At 39.0% G+C, this 24404-nt stretch overlaps 1 protein-coding gene across 1 annotated transcript; it reads left to right on the top strand.

Moving 5' to 3' along the window:
• Positions 1-2476: 2476 nt before the first annotated feature.
• On the top strand, positions 2477-3248 carry LOC137948619 (histone H2B.3). The gene has a single exon (XM_068794717.1). The coding sequence runs from the start codon at positions 2569-2571 to the stop codon at positions 3016-3018; it is 450 nt and encodes a 149-aa protein (XP_068650818.1). The 5' UTR covers positions 2477-2568; the 3' UTR covers positions 3019-3248.
• Positions 3249-24404: the final 21156 nt, after the last annotated feature.

The raw sequence follows: 24404 nt of genomic DNA, 5'->3' as shown, positions 1-24404 counted from the left end.
AATAATTATTGATAATAATAGTTAGATGTAACTAATAGAAACAATGACTAATGAATAATTAAGTACTAAGTACCGATCGAGTAATAATAATTGTGAAGCATAACAATTATTACTAATTAACATGAATAATGTATGTGTCAAAATAATTAATAGTTATTAATTTATTTTTAATCAATAATTCAGAGCAATAATGATTGGTAATAGAGGTTAATTAATAGGACTTATTATTATTATTTTAAATTTCAATCAGTTATTGATTATTATAGTGATTAATAAGTCAATAAGTTAATTAATAAGACTTATTATTGATTTAGTTTAGGGTTTAGGATGTTTAAACCCCTTAAAATGTTAGTAATTTAATTAAGTCATTGAGTTTATTAATATGACCAAATAATTGTAGGGTTATTTTATATTGTTATTTTAGAGTTTAGGGTTTGAAATACCCTTGAAATTATTAATTTGTAGCTCTTGAAATGTCATGGGATGTTTCATTGCTTAAATTGTAATATATTTTTCTTAACTTTATAAAAAAATGTTAGTAGATTAGATAAGAATTTAAGTTCAATCTCCAAACAATTTTTTAATTGGATAAAAATATCTCTAATCGATCTCTAGATGTGCAAATTTGTGATCTAATTGTTTTTAACATTTTTTTTTATTTTAACAAGCATGAAATTATATAAACAAAATAAGCTACATCCAAATGTTGATTCACAAACTATTTTAATGAACACTCAAATTATGGTACAAAAAAAAACTTAACCTATAAATTGAAAATTTAACCTATTTTCCAACCACGCCTAGAAGTTAGTCGAATAAAAATATTTATAGTTGTAGTATTCTTTAATTAAATTAGTAATAACGATAGAAACAATGACCGATTAATTGTAATGTAGTTTATGGATTAATTTGCTACTTATTTACAATAAACATCTTATTATTTTTTTAATCTATTATCTTTAACCAAATGATGCCATAAAACATAGTGAATTTTCAAAAAATGTTCTCATGTAATTCATTATAATTTTGCTATTAAAGTTAACCAAATATATTTTTTACATTCATAATATTCTCGTAAAATTATAAGTAACTTGTATGCTTTAAATTATTAGCAAGCAAGGAAGTATTTAAGAATATTAGGTCATTGTATGCTTTAAAGTTTTTTTACTATTTTTCTTATCATTATCTTAAATATAAATTTTGTCGAGTTTCATTAGTAGAAGGTTGTATGACCGAGTCGGATCAATTCGTGTGTAGAGATTGTTGCACATCGAGTTGGCACTTAGGATCGCTAGACAGTGAGTGGAATACTATACCAATTACAAAAGTCGTTAGTCTTAATCCATATATTTCTACAACTAAACAAGCAGTGAGTCATGCATCACAAAACATTATGATAGGTAGTTAATTATTAATTACATATCATATATCATAAGATTTGTTTTATTTTTGCTAATTTTTTATTTTTTAATTGGTGTTTAGCTGAGTTGCCCTATCTTTTGTTATATCCTAAAAATTGTTGATATATTCAATATTATATATTATTTTTGTATATTTATATTTTATTTCAAATATATTTTTGGGCCAATCACTTTGTAGAAAGTCGTACATTTGAGTGAGTCAAGTCGTGTATAAGGATTGTTCCATATCAAATCGGGACTCAGGATCAATACACAATGAGTTGAATACCAATTCCAATTCCGAAAGCTATAAGTCTTACACTAATGTAGCACAACTTTTATTAATAAACTCTTAAACATGCATTAACTAATATAGAGTGATTTTTATAATAAAAATTATCTTGTCCATGTTCATTAAAAACAATAAATAACATGCAATAGATATATAATTCATTAAAATTAATAAAAAAATGATATCTACATTGGACCACGACCTATTTAATGTTCAAAATGATATTGTAAATATGTTCATTTAAATGAATTATTTAAAAAAATTAAAATCCCTTAATCAAAGCGAATAAAAAATATATAGATGTATTTTTATAAATAATAATTTCATACTAAGTTAGTGTGGGTCAGGGTTGAGAAAAACCATCCACCCAAACCTTCGTTGGGTGTTTTTTGGTTCATCATATCGTCGCCCAAGGGGGTGAGAAATAGACCCATCCAAACCTAAATCGTGTCTAGTTGAGTTGGCGGTTTAACCCAACTCGTGCACAACTCATCCGAGCCCAACTCACTCCTGCCCAACTCGAACCTGCCCCAAATCCGAATCCGAGAGCAGCAACTCAGCGACCACAGCCATTGATCCTAGCGCCATTTCAATTATCGAACAAAAATTTCGCCGCGAAATCTTTCAATTTGATCTCGACCGTCTACTTTTCACTTCCAATATCAACGATCAGAAAACATTATAGCTCTCGATCCGCGTCGAAAGATATCCACTAATCACCTTACACCTTTCTTCTTATATATAAACACTTCCGCGTTCATTTTCTTCTTATCCAAGCGCCTCCTCGACTTTTCTTGTTTTCTTGTTTTCGTCTGCTTCCCTGCGATTCCCTGAGTCTTCCTCTTCTTTAGATTCTTCGATCTTTGTTGGTTCGCAATGGCGCCCAAGGCTGAGAAGAAGCCCGCGGAGAAGAAGCCAGCGGAGAAGAAACCGGCGGAGGAAAAGAAGGCGGAGAAAGGTCCGGTAGCCGAGAAGAAGCCCAAGGCCGAGAAAAAGCTCCCTAAGGATGCATCTTCTGCCGACAAGAAGAAGAAGCGGTCGAAGAAGAACGTTGAGACATATAAGATCTACATCTTCAAGGTCTTGAAGCAGGTTCACCCAGATATTGGAATTTCAAGCAAGGCGATGGGTATTATGAACAGCTTCATCAACGACATATTTGAGAAGCTTGCTCAGGAAGCTTCTAGGCTGGCTAGGTATAACAAGAAGCCGACCATCACCTCTAGGGAGATCCAAACTGCTGTTAGATTGGTTCTGCCGGGGGAGCTTGCTAAGCATGCGGTTTCTGAAGGAACTAAGGCGGTCACTAAATTCACCAGTTCTTAGTTTAGGTTTTTTATCTAGTTCGGGTTTGGGAGTTTGTGAAATTCAAGAATCTGTAGTTTCGATTCATAATGAATAGGGTTTGATATGTGGTGGGTATATTTGTTTTCGCTTGTAGAATGTGTAAAGAATCTGTAGATGGGTTCTCTTTGCTGATTTATTACGATAATGGAATTAATCAATTCTGTATTTGCCCATGGCGGTCCGGGGCGAAGCGGGATTCCGCCGTCTCAGGAGTCTGTCTCGTTTGGCAGAGGGAATCTCTATGGTTTTTGGGGGGTGGATTCTCGTAAAAATCGTTACAGCTTGTATCGGACTTTGTTGCCCGGTTTGCTCAAGCCAAATGTTTGGTAAAAACAAGGTTTTTCTTCATAATTTATAGTGCTTCATTCTGTAAAACCAAATCCAAGAACCCAGAGAGCTTCTGGTTGAGGTCTTGTAGACCTGTACTAATATCTGCTCTGCACATTCGTTTTCACGGTTTGCTGTCGATAATGTAGCGGATCATGTTCATTTTCCTCTGACTATTGGGTTTTCCGCCGCCATCATCATTGTATGCGTCTTCTTCTGATATTAGTCACTGGCTGGGGAAGATGTGAAAGAACAATTTCTATTTGACTATGAAATACTAGGAAATTAAGAACCAGCCATGAATTTAAATAGGTATATGTGGATCTTGTGTAGCGTTCTCCATCAAGAGCTTTGTCACTTTATATCGTGCCATCAGGATCTTGTTGTCTCGCAGATTAAATGGAATATTCAAAATGAAATGAAGTTAAAAATAAAAAAACAATAAAGTTTATGGTGGCGAAGCAGTTATTCCTACGGGGATAATTTGTCTTGGTGCTAAGTATCAAAGTCTGTGATCAAAACTTTTAGGAATTACTGAATACTTGTATCTTCCTAATGCAGCTTGTTCTTGTACTTTGATAAATTCCCTTTTTTATTTACTGCCTAAATTGTTCTCCTTCTGTTTCCAGTTCCACATTGTATTGATGTGGAAAATATTCTTGATGAGAGATGGTGCAATCGTTCAACATGGAAATAGAGGATGATAGCATTGAGAAGGTTCTCTGGCTCTTTATCTCCCTCTCTGTTAATGTTGTTTCCTATTTTTTATGTTTGTCACATGTTTAAATTTTAATATTTTTTTGAATATGATGGTAAGATTTCTAATGTATCAAGGTCTTGGTGTTAAGTATTCTTTTACACTCATGAAATCAAAGCTTGTATTGAATGACTTTAATATCTGTTGAAAAACAAGAAACTATGGTTCATGCAATCAGAGTATTAATGGTTGAAGATCAACAATCCTTTGAAATACTTTGGGTGCCTACTGCATAAGCACACATTCTGAGAACAAGCAGGTATTTTCTGCTGCTGAGTTATCCAGGAGCTGAGCCCTAAATAAGTGGTTGGTTACCACACCTTCAGGTTTACTTTGACATTATTTTTGTTGACAAAGAGCAGTTGAAGTAATTTTGTTTCATAAGGACTTTGAGGTTGTTTCTTTATGGAGATCAAACAATTTTTGAAGTGCTAAAGTCATAGGCCTGCCTGAGTAAAACATGGTTCAGACAAGGCTCTGCTGCTGATGGTGATGATGAGAAAGATACAAATTCCGGTTGGCGGAAAAGGAGAGAAACATGAGTTTCCTAGTTTTTACATGAAAAGGAGAGGTTGTGTTAGCCTCAGTTACTAGACTTTTGTTAGCCACTGGCTTTTGAAACATAGTTTAATTAAATGATGTATGTAATATACTGATAGGCTTCAGTCGTAGAGTGGAATCCTGTTAGAATCAGCCTGCCTCCTGTCATGTGCTGTAACAGCAAAAGTTGACATCTGGCCTGACCTCATTTTCTTGAGTTCAAGAGAAGAGTTCATGTGCTGGGTTGGGCTTGATCAGACCCAACATGAATGGAAACTATGTTTGAGCTCAATGTTGCTTCAGATTGAGGCTTCTGTCAAACGTTGACAGACTAGAAAACATTGCTCAAACCTTTTTGGATAAGTACACCATGAGAACTGAAATCAAGTGATCTGTTGGATGGTAATGCAGTGTTGGTTGTCTTGAATGTCAGAAATGGTGGTATTTTTGTTATTTTACATCTCTCTAGAAGGGTGATAGAGGTACCTAACTGGACATGGAGTCTGAGTGGCTAGTAAAACCCAAAGTTATCTTGGAAGTTATCCATGTATCACCATCCTTACCAGAAGTTATCCATGAAATGAAGGATGCAGTACATACAGTTTTTTAAAACAGTAGTAGTTTTAAGTCATTAATCTGTTGGAAGTTTCATGCTCTGTCATTAGTGACCAATTGGTTATTTAGTGCTGCCTCATGGTAACAATTAACATGAGAAGTATGGAGTAGGACATGGCAAGGATATTATTTCATCACATGATCTGGAGATGACATGGGAAGAGCAAATAATATATTTTTTTTTGAAAGTTTGAACAAATAAAATATTCAATGCAGGGAATTTGACAGGCATTCTTTTTATGCATACAAATTATAAGGAGATTTGGTGTAACTCCCAGTTGAATAATGAGTCATGTAAGATGCCTTTTACAGTCATCTTCAACCTATTTTCTGGGTATAATTTTGCTCGGAGGAAGACTAGTTTCTTGCTTTATTCCCCCTTTAACAAATATGTGGCATATTTTTTGAATGTTGATTATACACACAAACACCTCCCTTACCCTTGTGAGCTTTACCCAAGACCTCACACTAGAAACTATCCTATGTCATCATTGAGCCAAAGGCCTGTCTTTTTGTGTCATACTTGTATTCTAGGGTCATGCTTTTTTATTTTATTTTGTTTCAAAACGACAAATTCCACTGGCCTATTCTTCATCTCAACTACACCTTTGTTCCACTGGTGTGGAAACATGACGGAGAAAGTTCATCGTGTACGATTTCTCCTTCTTTATGTAACAAAGTTAAGGAGAAGGTTTCATTTCTTTTATGTAGGTAAGACTTTAGATATGTTTTTTGAGATTAACTTTAAAAGGTTATTGAGGGTGAATCGTTGTTTCTGGGCCAAAGGTTCAATCTTCCCTTTGTTAGTGATCACCTGCCACAATCTTTTGCTGCTATGTCACTTAGAGACAATGCTGAAGAGGCTTGGTGCCCAGATAGAGCTCAGGTTGAGGGCTCCAAGCTTCTGTTGTTTTCCTATGATAGAGCTCTGATGATTTATTTTCTGTTTTGAATTATCAAATTTTTTGACTGTTAAACATGTCGTCTAACTTATGCTCTCTCTCTCTCTCTCTGTTCATATTTTGCTAGGTAAACGGTTAACAGTTTCACCAAGTCTGCTAGGTGAGAAAAGAAAGTATCATTGTGGGTTGTGCATGGAAGATTATTTTTTTGAAGATTCTGACTTACATTTCTCCTGGATTGAAAGGAGAGCCCAGAGAAGAAATGAGGGATTGCTAGCCTGTTCTGCTGCAATAACAGCTTAGTAACAAGTAAGCATTCAGTAGCTCTATAATCTCAATACAATAATGCATTAGACCATTTCGTCATCTTCAGAGAGAAATATATTTTTTGGAAATTTATGAAATAGTTGTTTATCTTTTTCTCAAGCAATAATAGAGCGTGGAAAAGAACCCTTCTATGATAAGAGCTCGTGTTGGTGCAGAATCACTGTCGACCAGGATTTCTGAAGCCATTTTCCTACATGAAGGGAAGTATTGTTTATTTTTGCCAAGATACAATAACCATGGAACGAGTGGATCTTGCTTGATTAAATGTCTACCAAGCGATCTTGGGCGGAGGTCTTGATATTTTTTTTCTAATAGATAAAAATATATTATTTTAAAAATATATAAGAATAAATATTTATTTATTTAATTATATATATAATATATATTTTAATCTATTATGTTTCTTTTCCCCCTTTCTAAGTTTTCCATTGAATATAAGTAAGATTTTTTTAATATATATATTAGAATATATATTGACAAACCTGCACCAATTCCTTTTGGCCGAGAAATCGAAAGTTGTCTTCCTCTACGCTCACAGCTCACAACTCATAGTAAGTATTCATTGCTCCGCTTCTTGTTTTCGCTCATTTTCTATTTCTTTCTTGCTTTCCTCCTTGTAAGTCTTCACTCCTCCGCTTCTTGTTTCTTCATATTAATTTCATTTTGTTTTGTTTTTGAACTTGGTGCTCTCTTCACATTCTCCTTTTTCGTCTCTACGTGTTCTTGTTTCTGTTTTTAGTGTGTTAGATATTTTTTATGAGTTTTTCTTGAGTCGTTTGAATATCAGGTACAAGTTGGGTTGAATAGACAGTGCGAAGGGCTCTTATCGAGTGTTTGTTTAGCAGGTAGTCGTTGCACCAATTCCTTCTGGCCAAGAAATCGAAAGTTGTCTTCCTCTACGCTCACCGCTCACAGTAAGTATTCACTACGCTTCTTGTTTCCGCTCATTTTTTATTTCTTTCTTGCTTTCCTCCTTGTAAATATTCACTGCTCCGCTTCTTGTTTCTTCCATATTAATTTCATTTTGTTTTGTTTTTGAACTTGGTGCTCTCTTCACTGTTGAGATTTTACGCTCGGCCCATCCTGGGTTAAGTACGCTAGTTTTCCGCTCTTAATAACCCGATTTTTTGGGATGTATTGGCTAGGTACTTCAACATTTAGTATCAGAGCTAGGCACGTCATGCCTCCGAATCAAGAGGGCGCTCCGCGGGAGGGAAGAGGGGGCGGGCATGGAGGGTGGGCCCGTATGCCTCGTGTGAGGGGGCGTGTTGAGATTTCATGCTCGGCCTATCCTAGGTTAAATACGCTAGTCTTCCGCTCCTAACAGGTCGGTCTTTTGGGATGTATTGGCTAGGTACTTCAACATTTGGTATCAGAGCTAGGCACGTCACGCCTTTGAATCCTGTGAGAGGCAAAAGAGGGCACTCTGTGGGAGGGAAGAGGGGGCGGGCGTGGAGGGTGGGTCCGTGTGCCTCGCGTGAGGGGGCATGTTGAGATTTCACGCTCGACCCATTCTGGGTTAAGTACGCTAGTCTTTCGCTCCTAATAGGCCAATCTTTTGGGATGTATTGGCTAGGTACTTCAACATTAGGTATCAGAGCTAGGCACATTACTCCTTCGAATCCCGTGAGAGGCAAAAGAGGGCGCTCCGCGGAAGGGAAGAGGGGGCGGGCGTGGAGGGTGGGTCTGTATGCCTCGCGAGAGGGGGCGTGTTGAGATTTCATGCTTGGCCTATCCTGGGTTAAATACGCTAATCTTTTGCTCTTAACAGGCCGGTCTTTTGGGATGTATTGGCTAGGTACTTCAACATTTGGTATCAGAGCTAAGCATATCACGCCTTCGAATCTCGTGAGAGACAAAAGAGGGCGCTCTCAGGGAGGGAAGAGGGGGCGGGCGTGGAGGGTGGGTCCGTGTGCCTCGTGTGAGGGGACGTGTTGAGATTTCATGTTCGGCCCATCCTTGCTTAAGTACGCTAGTCTTCCGTTCCTAATAGGCCAGTCTTTTTGGATGTATTGGCTAGGTACTTCAACATATGGAATCAGATCTAGGCACGTCACGCCTTCGAATCCCGTGAGAGGCAAAAGAGGGCGCTCCGCGGGAGGGAAGAGGGGGCGGGCGTGGAGGGTGGGTTCGTATGCCCCGTGTGAAGGGGTGTGTTGAGATTTCACTCTCGGGCCATCCTGGGTTAAGTAAGCTAGTCTTCCGCTCCTAATAGGCCAGTCTTTTGGGATTTATTGGCTAGGTACTTCAACATTTGGTATCAGAGCTAGGCACATAACGCCTTCGAATCCCGTGAGAGGCAAAAGAGGGCGCTCCGCGGGAGGGAAGAGGGAGTGGGCGTGGAGGGTGGGTCCGTATGCCTTGCGTGAGGAGGCGTGTTGAGATTTCACGCTCGACCCATCCTGTGTTGGTGCAAAATCACTGTCGACCAGGATTTCTGAAACCATTTTCCTACATGAAGGGAAATATTGTTTATTTCTGCCAAGATACAATAACCATGGAACGAGTGGATCTTGCTTGACTAAATGTCTACCAAGCGATCTTGGGCAGAGGTCTTGATATTTTTTTTCTTTTTTTCTAATAGATAAAAATATATTATTTTAAAAATATATAAGAATAAATATTTATTTATTTAATTAAATATATAATATATATTAGAATATATATTTTAATCTATTATGTTTCTTTTCCCCCTTTCTAAGTTTTCCATTGAATATAAGTAAGATTTTTTTAATATATATATTAGAATATATATTGACAAACCTGCACCAATTCCTTCTGGCCGAGAAATCGAAAGTTGTCTTCCTCTACGCTCACAGCTCACAACTCACGGTAAGTATTCATTGCTCTGCTTCTTGTTTCCGCTTATTTTTCATTTCTTTCTTGCTTTCCTCCCTTGCCTCCCTGTAAGTCTTCACTGCTCCGCTTCTTGTTTCTTCATATTAATTTCATTTTGTTTTGTTTTTGAACTTGGTGCTCTCTTCACATTCTCCTTCTTCGTCTCTACGTGATCTTGTCTCTGTTTTCAGTGTGTTGGATATTCTTTATGAGCTTTTCTTGAGTCGTTTGAATATCAGGTAGAAGTTGGGTTGAATAGACAGTGCGAATGACTCTAATCGAGTGTTTGTTTAGCAGGTAGGCGTCGCACCATTTCCTTCTGGCCAAGAAATCGAAAGTTGTCTTCCTCTATGCTCACCGCTCACCCCTCATAATAAGTATTCACTACGCTTCTTGTTTCCACTCATTTTCCATTTCTTTCTTGCTTTCCTCCTTGTAACTATTCACTACTCCACTTCTTGTTTCTTCCATATTAATTTCATTTTGTTTTGTTTTTGAACTTGGTGCTCTCTTCACTGTTGAGATTTTACGCTCGACCCATCCTGGGTTAAGTACGCTAGTCTTCCGCTCCTAATAGGCCGGTCTTTTGGGATGTATTGGCTAGGTACTTCAACATTTGGTATCAGAGTTAGGCATGTCACGCTTTCGAATCCCGTGAGAGGCAAAAGAGGGCGCTCTGCGGGAGGGAAGAGGGGGGGCAGGCGTGGAGGGTGGATCTGTATGCCTCGTGTGAGGGGGTGTGTTGAGATTTCACGCTCGGCCTATCCTAGGTTAAATTCGCTAGTCTTCCGCTCCTAACAGGCCGATCTTTTGGGATATATTGGCTAGGTACTTTAACATGTAGTATCAGAGTTAGGCATGTCACGCGTTCGAATCCCCTGAGAGGCAAAAGAGGGCGCTCTACAGGAGGGAAACGGGGGCGGGCGTGGAAGGTGGGTCCGTGTGCCTCGCGTGAGGGGACATGTTGAGATTTCACGCTCGGCCCATTCTGGGTTAAGTACGTTAGTCTTCCGCTCCTAATAGGTCAATCTTTTGGGATATATTGGCTAGGTACTTTAACATTTAGTATCAGAGCTAGGCACGTCATGCCTTCGAATCCCGTGAGAGGCAAAGAGGGCTCTCCGCTGAAGGAAAGAGGGAGCGGGTGTGGAGGGTGGGTCCGAATGCCTCACGTGAGGGGGCGTGTTGAGATATCACGCTCGGCCCATCCTAGGTTAAATACCCTAGTCTTTCACTCCTAACAGGCAGGTCTTTTGGGATGTATTGGCTAAGTATTTCAACATTTAGTATCAGAGCTAGGCATATCAGGCTTTTGAATCCCGTGAGAGGCAAAAAAGGGCGCTCTACGGGAGGGAAGACGGGGCGGGCGTGGAGGGTGGGTCCGTGTGCCTTGTGTGAGGGGGCGTGTTGAGATTTCATGCTTGATCCTTCCTTGCTTAAGTACGCTAGTCTTCCGCTCCTAATAGGCCGGTCTTTTGGGATGTATTGGCTAGGTACTTCAATATTTGGTATCAGAGCTAGGCACGTCACGCCTTCGAATCCCGTGAGAGGCAAAAGAGGGCGCTCCGCGGGAGAGAAGAGGGGGCGGGCTTGGAGGGTGGGTCAGTATGCCTCGCGTGAGGGGGCGTGTTGAGGTTTTACACTTGGCCCATGTTGGGTTAAATACGCTAGTCTTCCGCTCCTAATAGGCCGGTCTTTTGAGATGTATTGGCTAGGTACTTTTAACATTTGGTATCAGAGCAAGACACGTCACGCCTTCGAATCCTGTGAGAGGTAAAAGAGGGCGCTCTGCGGGAGGGAAGAGGGTGGGTCCGTGTGCCTCGCGTGAGGGGGCGTGTTGAGATTTCACGTTCGACCCATCCTGGGGTAAGTACATTAGTCTTCTGCTCCTAATAGGCCGGTCTTTCGGGATGAATTGGCTAGGTACTTCAACATTTGGTATCAGAGCTAGGCACGTCACGCCTTCGAATCCCGTGAGAGGCAAAAGACGACGCTCCGCGAGAGGGAAGAGGAGGCGGCCGTGGAAGGTGGGTCTGTGTGCCTCGTGTGAGGGGGCGTGTTGAAATTTCACACTCGGCCCATCGTAGGTTAAATACGCTAGTCTTCCACTCCTAATAGGCCAGTCTTTTGGGATCTATTGGCTAGGTATTTCAACATTTGGTATCAGAGCTAGGCATGTCACGCCTTCGAATCCCATGAGAGGCAAAAGAGGGCGCTCCGCAGGAGGGAAGAGGGGGACGGGGAGGGTGGGTCAGTATGCCTCGCGTGAAGGGGCGTGTTGAAATTTCACGCTCGACGGTGACGGAAGCGGCAACGACAGAAACAGAGGCGACGACGAGGAGAGGAAGAAATGGAACTGACGACCACAGAGGCGGCCGACGAGCAGCTGCGATGACGGTAGAGACGACCGGCGAACAGCTGCGACGATGGTAGAGGCGGCGACAATAGCCGACGGGAGGGGCTCGACGGTGACGAGGGGAGGAAAAAATCCCCCCCCCCCGCTCTCGCTCCTGCTCCCGCTCCCCCGTTCTCGATCCCGATACCGATTTCGACGCACCTCGAGCCGGCTCGCAAGCCGACAAGCCGAACCTGGCTTCGGTTGAGCTCGGCTTGTTAAGGTAAACGAGCCGATTTCGGTGCTCGAACTCGGTAGATAACGAATCGAACCGAGCTGAACTCGAGTCGGCGCTGTTCGAAGTCACCCCTAGTGAAAGCAACAAAGGATACATTTAAATGATCAATCAACTGTCCTTTTATTTCAGTATTATTCTCCTCTTGATTAGTTTTTACTGTTTATTTCAATGAACAGTTTTTGAATCTCAATCTATTGTAAAAAAGGATAACAATCAAATAATCCAAGTGATAGCTAGCCAAAAGGAATTTGTTTGTATCACAGTGATCAAGTCTCTGGCTATGGAGCTCTTAAACCCAAAAATACTAAGCGATGATAAACTCTACAGATTGTCAGCTTGTTTACTTGAATAAAACCACCTCCATCCCACCCTCATAGTCGAAGTTCAGGTTTTCAAACTGTCCAATTGGAACAATATAAAAGGCCTAGACTTCACTAATAACAAGTAACAATTGGTAATACTAAATTTGACAGCACAATTGAGTCCTCTGTCACAAATGTAAACTTACTTTAACGCAAAGAAAAGAATATTTGTCATTCATGAGGTTTGCAACCAAAATCTGGGTAAAATTTTCATGGCAGGTACGAAACAAATAGAAGTACTGGTGAATAGATGCTTGTAATTAATAGTTTATTTGGCATAGTGGAGGGTTAGCTTATGCATTCAGCAGACGAGAAAATAAAAATGGAGTCTGACAAACTCTTCGGAATTTTAGATATCCACATGTAATGTGCATCTACTGTTTCCGAACAATGGATCCAAGATATAACTCAAAGCACACATAACATGAAACAATTCTAAATTTATGGAAAAGTTCATAATCCCCGTTTCTTGTGCAACTTTCGAGAAATCCAGAAGTTTAGTGCAAACACTAAAAAGAATAACAATTACTCCATTTCATTGATGTGGATTTGAAGAGGGTTTAGATGAATGCAGCAAAATTTGGTTAAAATTTTCTTTCATGGTTCTACCAACTGAATCGAAGATGCTCTCACCTAATCTGGTCTAGGTGATTGGATAGATCAACATCTTCTCCAAATTAAACTCTTCTAGGAGGGAAAACGAAAAAGAAAAAGAAAAATCTTAGGCATTTCGGATTGTTTCCTGTGGCAAAGGAAATTTCATATGGTGAAGCATTCTCGCTCCAAGATTTCATTTGGGTCTTACAAAACAGAGCAGATATATCCGCACGTTCATAAAACGGAATATCAAAAGCATCCGCATGAACATTCGATTAAAGAAAGCTAAATGTAAAAAACTAAAACATCTTTAACCTAAGGAAAGAGCACATTACAACTTTGACCTATCAACATGACAATTGAGACTACATGTACATGATGGTTACTTTTCATCAATTATCTATCCCACGGGTCCCACTGGAAAAAAAAATCCACAAATGTAAAACCTGAGACTCGAACTTCTCTTCCATGTTGTGTATGCAACAAATTATGACACAAAAAGACCCCCATTGGTTTTTATAACAAACTTCTAGTGAAAAGCCTGTAAACGCAAGAGAAAAGGAAAATGAGATTTTTGTCACATAGGAAAAGGAGAAAAGAAACAAAATAAAAGAAAAGAGTTTGGAACTTTATCGACAAAGACTATCAATATCAATGGGGGCACACTCAGAAATGTTGTAAAAATGAAATGGAAACAAGATTAATAACTGAAAAACTAACGAAAAGATTATTTTATAATTGTAAATATTATTAATCCAAAGGCTCCTACCTTGACTTCTTCGCTGGTTGTGTGACCTCCACACTATGCGAGACAGCCGATACCATCTTATCGAAAAAAGGCTATAAATATTGGTCTTCATCCTTTATAGACCGATTATAGAAGAGTGACGGAAAAAAGAGTTTAATTTTCCTCTTAAAAGTAACAGGGTCTGTTGAGATTTCACGCTCGGCCCATCTTGGGTTAAGTGCATTAGTCTTCCGCTCCTAATAGGCCGGTCTTTTGGGATGTAGTGGCTAGGTACTTCAACATTTGGATAAGAGTTAGGCACGTCACGCCTTCGAATCCCGTGAGAGGCAAAAGAGGGTGCTTAGTGGGAGGGAAGATGGGGCGGTCGTGGAGGGTGGGTCCGTGTGCCTCGCGTGAGGGGGTGTGTTGAGATTTCACGCTCGGCCCATCCTGGGTTAAGTATGCTAGTCTTCCGCTCCTAATAGGCCGGTCTTTTGGGATGTATTGGCTAGGTACTTCAACATTCACATTCTCCTTCTTCATCTCTACGCGTTTTTGTCTCTGTTTTCAGAGTGTTAGATATTTTTATTGAGCTTTTCTTGATTCATTTGAATATCAGGTAGAAGTTGGGTTGAATGGGTGATGCGAGGGGCTCTTATAGAGTATTTGTTTAGCAGGTCGGCGCAACACCAATTCCTTCTAGCCGAGAAATCAAATGTTGTCTTCCTCTACACTCACCGCTCATAGAAAGTATTCACTACTCCGCTGATTTTCCATTTCTTTCTAGCTTTCCTCCCTGTAAGTATTCACTGCTCCGCTTCTTGTTTCTTCCATATTAATTTCATTTTGTTTTGTTTTTGAACTTGGTGCTCTCTTCACATTCTCCTTCTTCATCTCTATGCGTTATTGTCTTTGTTTTCAGAGTGTTGGATATTCTTTATGAGCTTTTCTTGATTCATTTGAATATTAGATAGAAGTTGGGTTGAATAGACGGTGCGAGTGCTCTTATTGAGTGTTTGTTTAGCAGGTCGGCGGCTCACCAATTCCTTCTGGCTGAGAAATTGAATGTTGTCTACCTCTACGCTCACCGCTCATAGTAAGTATTCACTACTCCGCTTCTTGTGTTCGTTCATTTTCCATTTCTTTCTTGTTTTCATCCCTGTAACTATTCACTGCTTCGCTTCTTGTTTCTTCCATATTAATTTCATTTTGTTTTGTTTTTTTAACTTGGTGCTCTCTTCACATTCTCCTTCTTCATGTCTACGCGTTCTTGTCTCTGTTTTCAGTGTGTTGGATATTCTTCATGAGCTTTTCTTGATTCGTTTGAATATCAGGTAGAAGTTGGGTTGAAAAGATGGTGTGAGGGGCTCTTATCGAGTGTTTGTTTAGCAGATTGGTGACTCGCTTGCGAACTTTTAGGTGACACCTCATGAATTTTGAGCAAAAAACCAGTCGCATTCTGTTGAGATTTCGCGCTCTGCCCATCCTGGGTTAAGTACACTAGTCTTCTACTCCTAATAGGCCGGTCTTTTGGGATGTATTGGTTAGATACTTCAACATTTGGTATCAAAGTTAGGCACGTCAAAAGAGGGCACTGCATGGGGGGGGGGGGAGAGGGGGCGGGCGTGGAGGTTGGGTCCGTATGCCTCGCGTGAGGGGGCGTGTTGAGATTTCACGCTCGGCCCATCCTGGGTTAAATACGCTAGTCTTCCACTCCTAACAGGCCAGTCTTTTGGGATGTATTGGCTTGGTATTTTAACATTTGGTATTAGAGCTAGGAATGTCACGCCTTCGAATCCCGTGAAAGGCAAAAGATGGTGCTCTGCGGGAGGGAAGAGGGGGCGAGCGTGGAGGGTGGGTCCGTGTGCCTCGCGTGATGGGGCATGTTGATATTTCACGCTCGACCCATCCTTGGTTAAGTACACTAGTCTTCCACTCCTAATAGGCCGGTCTTTTGGAATGTATTGGTTAGGTACTTCAATATTTGGTATCAGAGCAAGGCACGCCACGCCTTCGAATCCCGTGAAAGGCAAAAGAGGGCGCTCCGCGGGAAGGAAGAGGGGGCGCGTGGAGGGTGGGTCTGTGTGCCTCACGTGAGGGGGCGTGTTGAGATTTCACGTTCGGCCCATCCTAGGTTAAGTACGCTAATATTCCATTCCTAACAGGTCGGTCTTTTGGGATATATTGGCTAGGTACTTCAACATTTGGTATCAGAGTTAGGCACGTCACACCTTCGAATCCCGCGGAGTACCCTCTTTTGCCTCTCATGGGATTTGAAGGCGTGACATGCCTAGCTCTGATACCAAATGTTGAAGTACCTAGCTAATACATCCCAAAACACTGGCCTAATAGGAGCGGAAGACTAACGTATTTAACCCAGGATGGGCCGAGTGTGAAAACTTAACACGCCCCCTCACACGAGGCACACGGACCCACCCTCCACGCCCGCCCCCTCTTCCCTCCTGTGGAGTGCCCTCTTTTGACGTGCATAGCTTTGATACCAAATATTGAAGTACCTAACCAATACATCCCAAAAGACCGGCCTATTAAGAGCGGAAGATTAGTGCACTCAACCCAAGATGGGCAGAGTATGAAAACTCAACAGAATGCGATTGGTTTTTCCTCAAATTTCACGAGGTGTCACCTGAAAGTTCACGAGCGAGTCACCAATCCCCTTACATCGTCTATTCAACCCAACATCTACCAGATATTCAAACGAATCAAGAAAAGCTCACAAAGAATATCCAACACACTGAAAACAGAGACAGGAACACATAGAGATGAAGAAGGAGAATGTGAAGAGAGCACCAAGTTCAAAAACAAAACAAAACGAAATTAATATGGTAGAAACAAAAAGCGGAACAATGAATAGTTACAGGGATGAAAGCAAGAAAGAAACGGAAAATGAGTGAACACAAGAAGCGGAGTAGTGAATACTTACTATGAGCGGTGAGCCTAGAGGTAGACAACATTTGATTTCTCGGCCAGAAGGAATTGGTGCGATGCCGACTTGCTAAACAAACACTCGATAAGAGCACTCGCACCGTCTATTCATCCCAACTTCTACCTGATATTCAAATGAATCAAGAAAAGCTCATAAAGAATATCCAACACTCTGAAAACAAAGACAAGAATGCGTAGAGGTGAAGAAGGAGAATGTGAAGAGAGCACCAAGTTAAAAAACAAAACAAAATAAAATTAATATGGAAGAAACAAGAAGCGGAGCAGTGAATACTTACAGGGAGGAAAGCTAGAAAGAAATGGAAAATCGACGGAGTAGTGAATACTTTCTACGAGCGATGAGTGTAGAGGAAGACAACATTCGATTTCTCGGCCAGAAGGAATTGGTGCGGCGTCGACCGGCTAAACAAATACTCTATAAGAGCCCCTCGCACCGTCCATTCAACCCAACTTCTACCTGATATTCAAATGAATCAAGAAAAGCTCAATAAGAATATCCAACACTCTAAAAACATAGACAAAAATGCGTAGAGATGAAGAAGGAGAATGTGAATGTTCAAGTACCTAACCAATACATCCCAAAAGACCAGCCTATTAGGAGCGGAAGACTAGCGTACTTAACCCAGGATGGGCTGAGCGTGAAATCTCAACAGACCCTGCTACTTTTAAGAGGAAAATTAAACCTTTTTTTCTGTCATTCTTCTATAATCGGTCTATAAAGGATGAAGACCAATATTTACAGCCTCTTTTCGATAAGATGGTCTTGGCTGTCTCGCCTAGTGTGGAGGTCACACAACTAGCGAAGAAGTCAAGGTAAGAGCCTTTGTATTAATAATATTTACATTTATAAAATAATATTTTCATTAGTTTTTCAGTTATTAATCTTGTTTCCATTTCATTTTTACAGCATTTCTGAGTGTGCCCCCATTGATATTGATAGTCTTTGTCGGTAAAGTTCCAAACTCTTTTCTTTTATTTTGTTTCTTTTTTCCTTTTCCTATGTGACAGAAATCTCATGTTCCTTTTCTCTTGCGTTTACATGCTTTTCCACGAGAAGTTTGTTATAAAAACCAATAGGGGTCTTTCTGTGTCATAATTTGTTGCATACACAACATGGAAGAGAAGTTCGAGTCTCGGGTTTTACATTTGTGGATTTTTTTTTTTTTTTGGTGGGACCCATGGGATGGATAATTGATGAAAAGTAACCATCATGTACATGTAGTCTCAATTGTCATGTTGATAGGTCAAAGTTGTAATGTGTTCTTTCTTTAGGTTAAAGATGTTTTAGTTTTTTACATTTAGCTTTCTTTAATCGAATGTTCATGCGGATGCTTGATTTGATATGCCGATTTATGAACGTGCAAATATATCTGCTCTATTTTGTAAGACCCAAATGAAATCTTGGAGCGAGAATGCTTCACCATATGAAATTTCCTTTGCCACAGGAAACAATCCAAAATGCCTAGGATTTTTGTTTTCCCTCAAAGAGTTTAATTTGGAGAAGATGTTGATGTATCCAATCACCTAGACCAGATTGGGTGAGAGCATCTTCGATTCAGTTGGTAGAACCATGAAAGAAAATTTTAACCAAAATTTGCTGCGTTCATCTAAACCCTCTTCAAATCCACATCAATGAAACAAAGTAATTGTTATTCTTTTCAATGTTTGTACTAAACTTTTGGATTTCTCGAAAATTGCATAAGAAACGGGGATTATGAACTTTTCCATAAATTTAGAATTGTTTCATGTTATGTGTGCTTTGAGTTATATCTTGGAACCATTCTTGAGACATCCAGCTTGGATCCATTGTTCGGAAATAGCAGATGCACATTACATGTGGGTATCTGAAATTTTGAAGAGTTTGTCAGACTCCGTTTTTTATTTTCTTGTCTGCTGAATGCATAAGCTAACCCTCCACTATGCCAAACTATACTATTAATTACAAGCATCTATTCACCAGTACTTGTATTTGTTTCGTACATGCCATGAAAATTTTACCCAGATTTTGGTTGCAAACCTCATGAATGACAAATATTCTTTTCTTTGCATTAAAAGTAAGTTTTTATTTGTGACAGAGGACTCAATTGTGCTGTCAAATTTAGTATTACCAATTGTTACTTGTTATTATTGAAGTCTAGGCCTTTTATATTGTTCAAATTGGACAGTTTGAAAACCTGAACTTCGACTATGAGGGTAGGATGGAGGTTGTTTTATTCAAGTAAACAAGCTGACAATCTATAGAGTTTATCATTGCTTAGTTTTTTTGGGTTTAAGAGCTCCATAGCCAGAGACTTGATCACTGCTACTCAAACAAATTCCTTTTTTGCTAGCTATCACTTGGATTATTTGATTGTTATCCTTTTTGAAAATAGATTGGGATTCAGAAACTGTTCATTGAAATAAACAGTAAAAACTAATCAAGAGGAGAATAATACTGAAATAAAAGGACATCTGACTGATCATTTAAATGTATCCTTTGTTGCTTTCACTAGGGGTGGCTTCGAATTGAGCCGGCTCGAGTTCGGCTTGGTACTCGCTTGGTTCGATTCGTTATCTACAAAGCTCGAGCACCAAAATCGACTCGTTTACCTTAATGAGCCGAGCTCGACCGAAGCCAGGTTCGATTCGTCGGCTCGTGAGCCGGCTTGAGGTGAGTTGCAATCGGTATCGGGATCGAGAGCGGGGAGCTGGAGCAGGAGCGAGAGCGAGGGGGGGAAATTTTTTTTCTCCCCTCGTCACCGCCGAGCCCCTCCCGTCGGCTGTTGTCGCCGCCTCTACCGCCGTCGCAATTGTTCGCCGTCGCAGCTACTCGTCGGCCACCTCTGTGGCCGTTCGTTCCATTTCTTCCTCTCCTCGCCGTCGCCTTTGTTTTCGTCGCTGCCGCCTCCATCACAGTCGGCATCCCCGACAACAGGTCCTCCCCGACGCCGTAACCCCCTTCCCTCTGCGTCGTCTCAGCGAAAAACTTCAGGGGAGAAATTAGGGGAGAAATAATCTTCCCCCCCCCGGGCGAAGATGATCTTGCATGTGCGATTTCGCACGTGCGAGATCATAAAGTAAAAAAAAAAAAAAAAAAACTTTTTGCTCTCCTGAAAATTAAAAATAAATTTAATAGAAATAAGTTTCTATAAAATATTATTGTCTCATGTTTTTTTAAAAAAATTTCTAATTGATTTTTTTATTAAAAATTATATAATTTTCTAAGTAAGATTTTCGTACCAAGATGGGGTAGAAAACTGTATAGAAAATTTTTGAATAAGTATTTAACAGTTGATACTGTAATACTTTTAGAATGAAGCAATTTTTATTGTAATTTTGTGTTTGATATTTTATTTAATTAAAAATTTATCGATAAGTATAATAATATATTAGATTGATTATTTATTTCCCTAGAAGAGACAATAAAAGGTCCATTTAAATTTCCTAAGAAATTTTAAAATATTTCTTGTAATTTTCTAATAAGTCACTAATAGTAATAAGATTTTATTTAAAGGTTTTTTTTGGGAATATGTATCATAGGAAAAATATTTTTAGTTTTTCCTAGAATATAAATTTTCATCTAGGGGGATTCAAAAATTACAAAACAAGCTAAACAACAATTGGAGTAAAAAATATTAATATTAGTGCATTTTAATCCATTATTGAAATTCAAACAAGAACCTCCCCTATCATTATATTTTTTAAAAATGTATGCATAATTTTATATATAATTTATTCAAAGCCACCCCTACGGGCGAGATCATAAACAAGGAAAAAAACAACTTTTTTTCCCTTCCTCATGGCTCTTAAAGAAATTGAAAAGATATTTTAGTAAAAATGCGTTTCTAGAGACTATTAGTGGTTTTTTCAATAAATGTTGAAAATACATTTTTAGTAGAAATATAGGGACCATTAGTCCCTCATGTTTTTTCAAAATATTTTTCTAATTATAAATTCTTTTTAAAAAATCATATAATTTTCTAAGTAAGATTTTCTTGCCAAGATGGGTTAGAAAACCATATAGAAAAAAATTGAATAAGTATTTGAGAGTTGATGATATAATACTTTGAGCATGAGGCAATTTTCATAGCAATTTTGTGTTTAACATTTTATGTGATTAAAAATTTATCGATAAGTATAATAATATATTAGATTAATTATTAATTTTTTTTATTTCCTTAGAAAAGGCAACAAGAGGTCCATTTAACTTTCCTAAGAAAAATTTAATATATTTCTTGTAATTTTCTAGTAAGTCTCTAATAGTAATAGGATTTTATTTAAAGGATTTATAGTTTTTATGTGGGTGATTGTAAATTGATAGTGATATTTCATTTAATTTTGTTGTGTTTGATTATTGTATGGAGTTTATTTATAATGTTATGCAGTGTATGGAGTGTTTAGACAATTTTATGGAGTGTATAAACAATTTCAAGGAGTGTTTATAGAATGTATAAACAATTTTATGGAGTGTTTATGCAGGTATTATGTATATTGATTATGCCCAATTTTAAGTAGAGGTCATGCCGAATTTTATACAAGTATTATATATATAGATTATGCTCAATTTTAAGTAGAGGTTATGCTCAATCTTATACACATATTATATATATAGGTTATGCCCAATCTTATACACGTATTATATATATAGGTTATGTCCAATTTTATGTAGAGGTATGCCCAATTTCATGTAAAATGTATGCATAATTTTATATACATTTTATTCGATATATATTTTTTGAAAAGTTTTAATTGTATGTTGAGGTTCGAACTCGACTCGAAGCTCAGCTCGAACTCGTTGGGCTTGAGTTCGATAACAATTTTAGGATCGGCTCGATGTCACCCCTGGCTTTCACCCTCTGAATCACAAGTACCTTAACCTGAGTCTTCACTAGAAGGCGCTCTTCGGTGAGGGTATTTTTATAGGTAAAGGTCAACATTGTGACCTTTTTTAGTGGCTCTCTTCTCTTTATCAATGTTATTAGGGCAGACGTATGATATTTATAATATTGATTGGTAAAATTCCACATTGTAATCAAATCAAGATACTCTTGGGCACGACCCACAAAACGCTGAAATGAAGCAGAAACATGAAATGATGGTCGTTTCATTCCTTAGGTATTAAACATTCTCATTACGAGGATTCCAACAAATATACATCGAGCTGATGCCATGACATCTTCATCTTTACTTTACTGTTCTCTTTTCTCTTCGTGATACCGTAGGCCGCGTCCATTTCAAGGCACGCGAAGAGGCTAAACAGTCCGACGGTGACATGCAACTCGCCTCAGCACCATTATCGTTGCTTACCTCTGCGTTCACACTCGTACTCCCTCTAGGGAGAGGGAGTACAAGGTAAGCAACGATAATGACATTCCATGAATCTTGTTGCAGGAATGCACAGTGGCATTGCAAGGTTTACATGCATAGATACGTATATGTGTTTTCATGTATATTTTTCAAGAAGGGTGGTGTTTTTTATTGGATCAAGGAGAGAGGAGTTAACCATAATCATAGTGATATCACCTTAACATGCAAGATCTAGATGTGAGATTCACCCATGAACATTTTGGGTGATAGCTTGTTTTTCAAACTCCGATCAAGTATTTTGGAAAATAAATCAAGTAATTTAGAAGCTCCCCTTGGCTAGGATGATTTTTTGAGAAACTTACAGTAGAAAATCATGAATATTTTGCAAGGTGTAATCCCCTTGGCTGTCACTCTCATGGTAGAATGCATTGCTTGAATTCGACGTTGATTTTTTTGATATAAACCACATTGGTGTAGAAGAGTCTCCCTTGGACCTACTTATCACCATCATGGAATTCCTCTCACTAATGATATGCAAGGTGAAGGATTAACCTATGAAGAAGACGGTGAACTTCAGCCACTGTAAATCATTACTAAACGATATCCATAACCTAGCTCGAGGAAGGGATGGGAAGATTTCACTCATAGAATAGCTTCGGTTCTTTTATATTTCTATCTCACTATTTTGTATTTTTAATTTTTGAACTTGTTAAATTTATGAAAAAAAAGAAATACTTCATTGACTTGTTGTAATCAGATTACACGAACCTCTTTTTATAATAGAGGAAAATAGTAAAGTCCAACTACAATTAAATTACCCTTGTCCCAATTACACCCAAACTCTAACACTTAAAGATAAGTCTTAACATAATTGAATAACCCAATATAAATAAAAGACTAACATGACTAAAACACTTTAAATTAAAACTCTTCTGTGAGACCTGCTTCCATAATAAGACTTCTTATTGTGTATGACTCATTATGCCACCTCACGTGATCATGGTTGGTCTCACCAGGGTCCATATCTTATGGGCTTGGGCCCATCTTCCCAGATTCTTGAATACGTGGGTCTTCTTTGATCGTGTGGGCTTGGGCCATCTTCCAACATAATTGTAATCTTGCTATTATACTTGTTGTAATTCTGTAACTTCTTGTAACTTTATCCACAATCTTCGATAAATATATTATCCTCACACATTGTTAGGATCATCTATGCCTCGAATCTTTCATCATATCAAAGCTCTTGGTTTTCACGAATTTTTTTACTCTCTCTCTCTCTCTCTCTCTCTCTCTCTCTCTCTCTCTCTCTCTCTCTCTCTCTCTCTCTCTCTCTCTCTCTCTCTCTCTCTCTCTCTCTCGTGGCTTCCTCGAAAGACTCGTTCTCTACCTCTATATCTCTACTATTTCTTCTTCCTCCCCTTCTTCCCTGCTACTAGTCAACATCAAATCTGTAGTTCCTAGAACTCAGCCACACCAACTATCTTGTTTGAAAATCCCATTTTCTATCTGTTTGAAAAAGCTTTAATGCCTACTATCATATTGATGGAACTTATTCCTGTCCATCTCCTAGTGCTGAGTCAGAAATTTCTAAGATAAACTGTCAGGTCATGGTCAAATTCAACATGCTCACGTGACAGAGGAGGTAGAAATGAGGGTCACGGGCCCTTTCAGCAGCGTTAAACACACACGCATCTTCTTCTAAGAATGCTGTTAGTTTTTCAGTTATTAATCTTGTTTCCATTTCATTTTTACAGCATTTATGAATGTCCTCTAATGCTGATGCTGCTTTTTTGCTGGTATTAATTATGCATACACCACTTCCTACATTCAGCAAGCTACATCTACTTTTTCTTAATCAAGAGCTGCGGATTCAGCAAGACACTTCTTCTGTTATCTGATTCTAAAAGTGCATTTGTTGCTGGTCGTGGTCAAATTCATCATCCTCACGTGGCAGAGGAGGTAGAAATGCGGGTTAAGGGCTCTTTCAGCAGCCTTCTCATGTAAACACACCCTCATCTTCTTCTAAGAATGGCATTGCTAAGCAAGGGCCAACTCTAATGGTTCAGACTGGTAGCCAATGCCAGATTTGTGGGAAATACAACCATGGTGCTATGACTTGTCGACAAAGGTTCAATCATCCCTTTGTTAGTCATCACCTGCCACAAGCTGAAGAGGCTTGGTGACCAGATAGAGCTTGCGCTGGTGCAGAATCACTGTCGACCAGGATTTGTGAAATTATTTTCCTACATGAAGGGAAATGTTGTTTGTTTATGCCAATGGAAAGTATTTTTCTTTTCTTTTCCGTGTGTTCCAAACAGGCCCTTAGGGTATGGGTATGGTTTGAAACAAGGCTTTGAAGTTCTAGAAAATTTTCAATTAATTCTTATACTGAAAGCTGGTTCCTGAAGTCACATCAGCTCAAGACGTGGATTCCTCAAATCAGAAGGATTTGAAGTATTTACGTTTTCATTCCAACAACAACTGCCAAGCCAC

The sequence above is a fragment of the Aristolochia californica genome, unplaced genomic scaffold, assembly GCF_029961685.1.
Source record: "Aristolochia californica isolate CCGP_79_NKW_82.1479 unplaced genomic scaffold, dmAriCali1.0.hap1 SCAF_13, whole genome shotgun sequence".
Lineage (NCBI taxonomy): Eukaryota > Viridiplantae > Streptophyta > Magnoliopsida > Piperales > Aristolochiaceae > Aristolochia > Aristolochia californica.
This window is presented reverse-complemented; position numbering and strand designations above follow the sequence as displayed.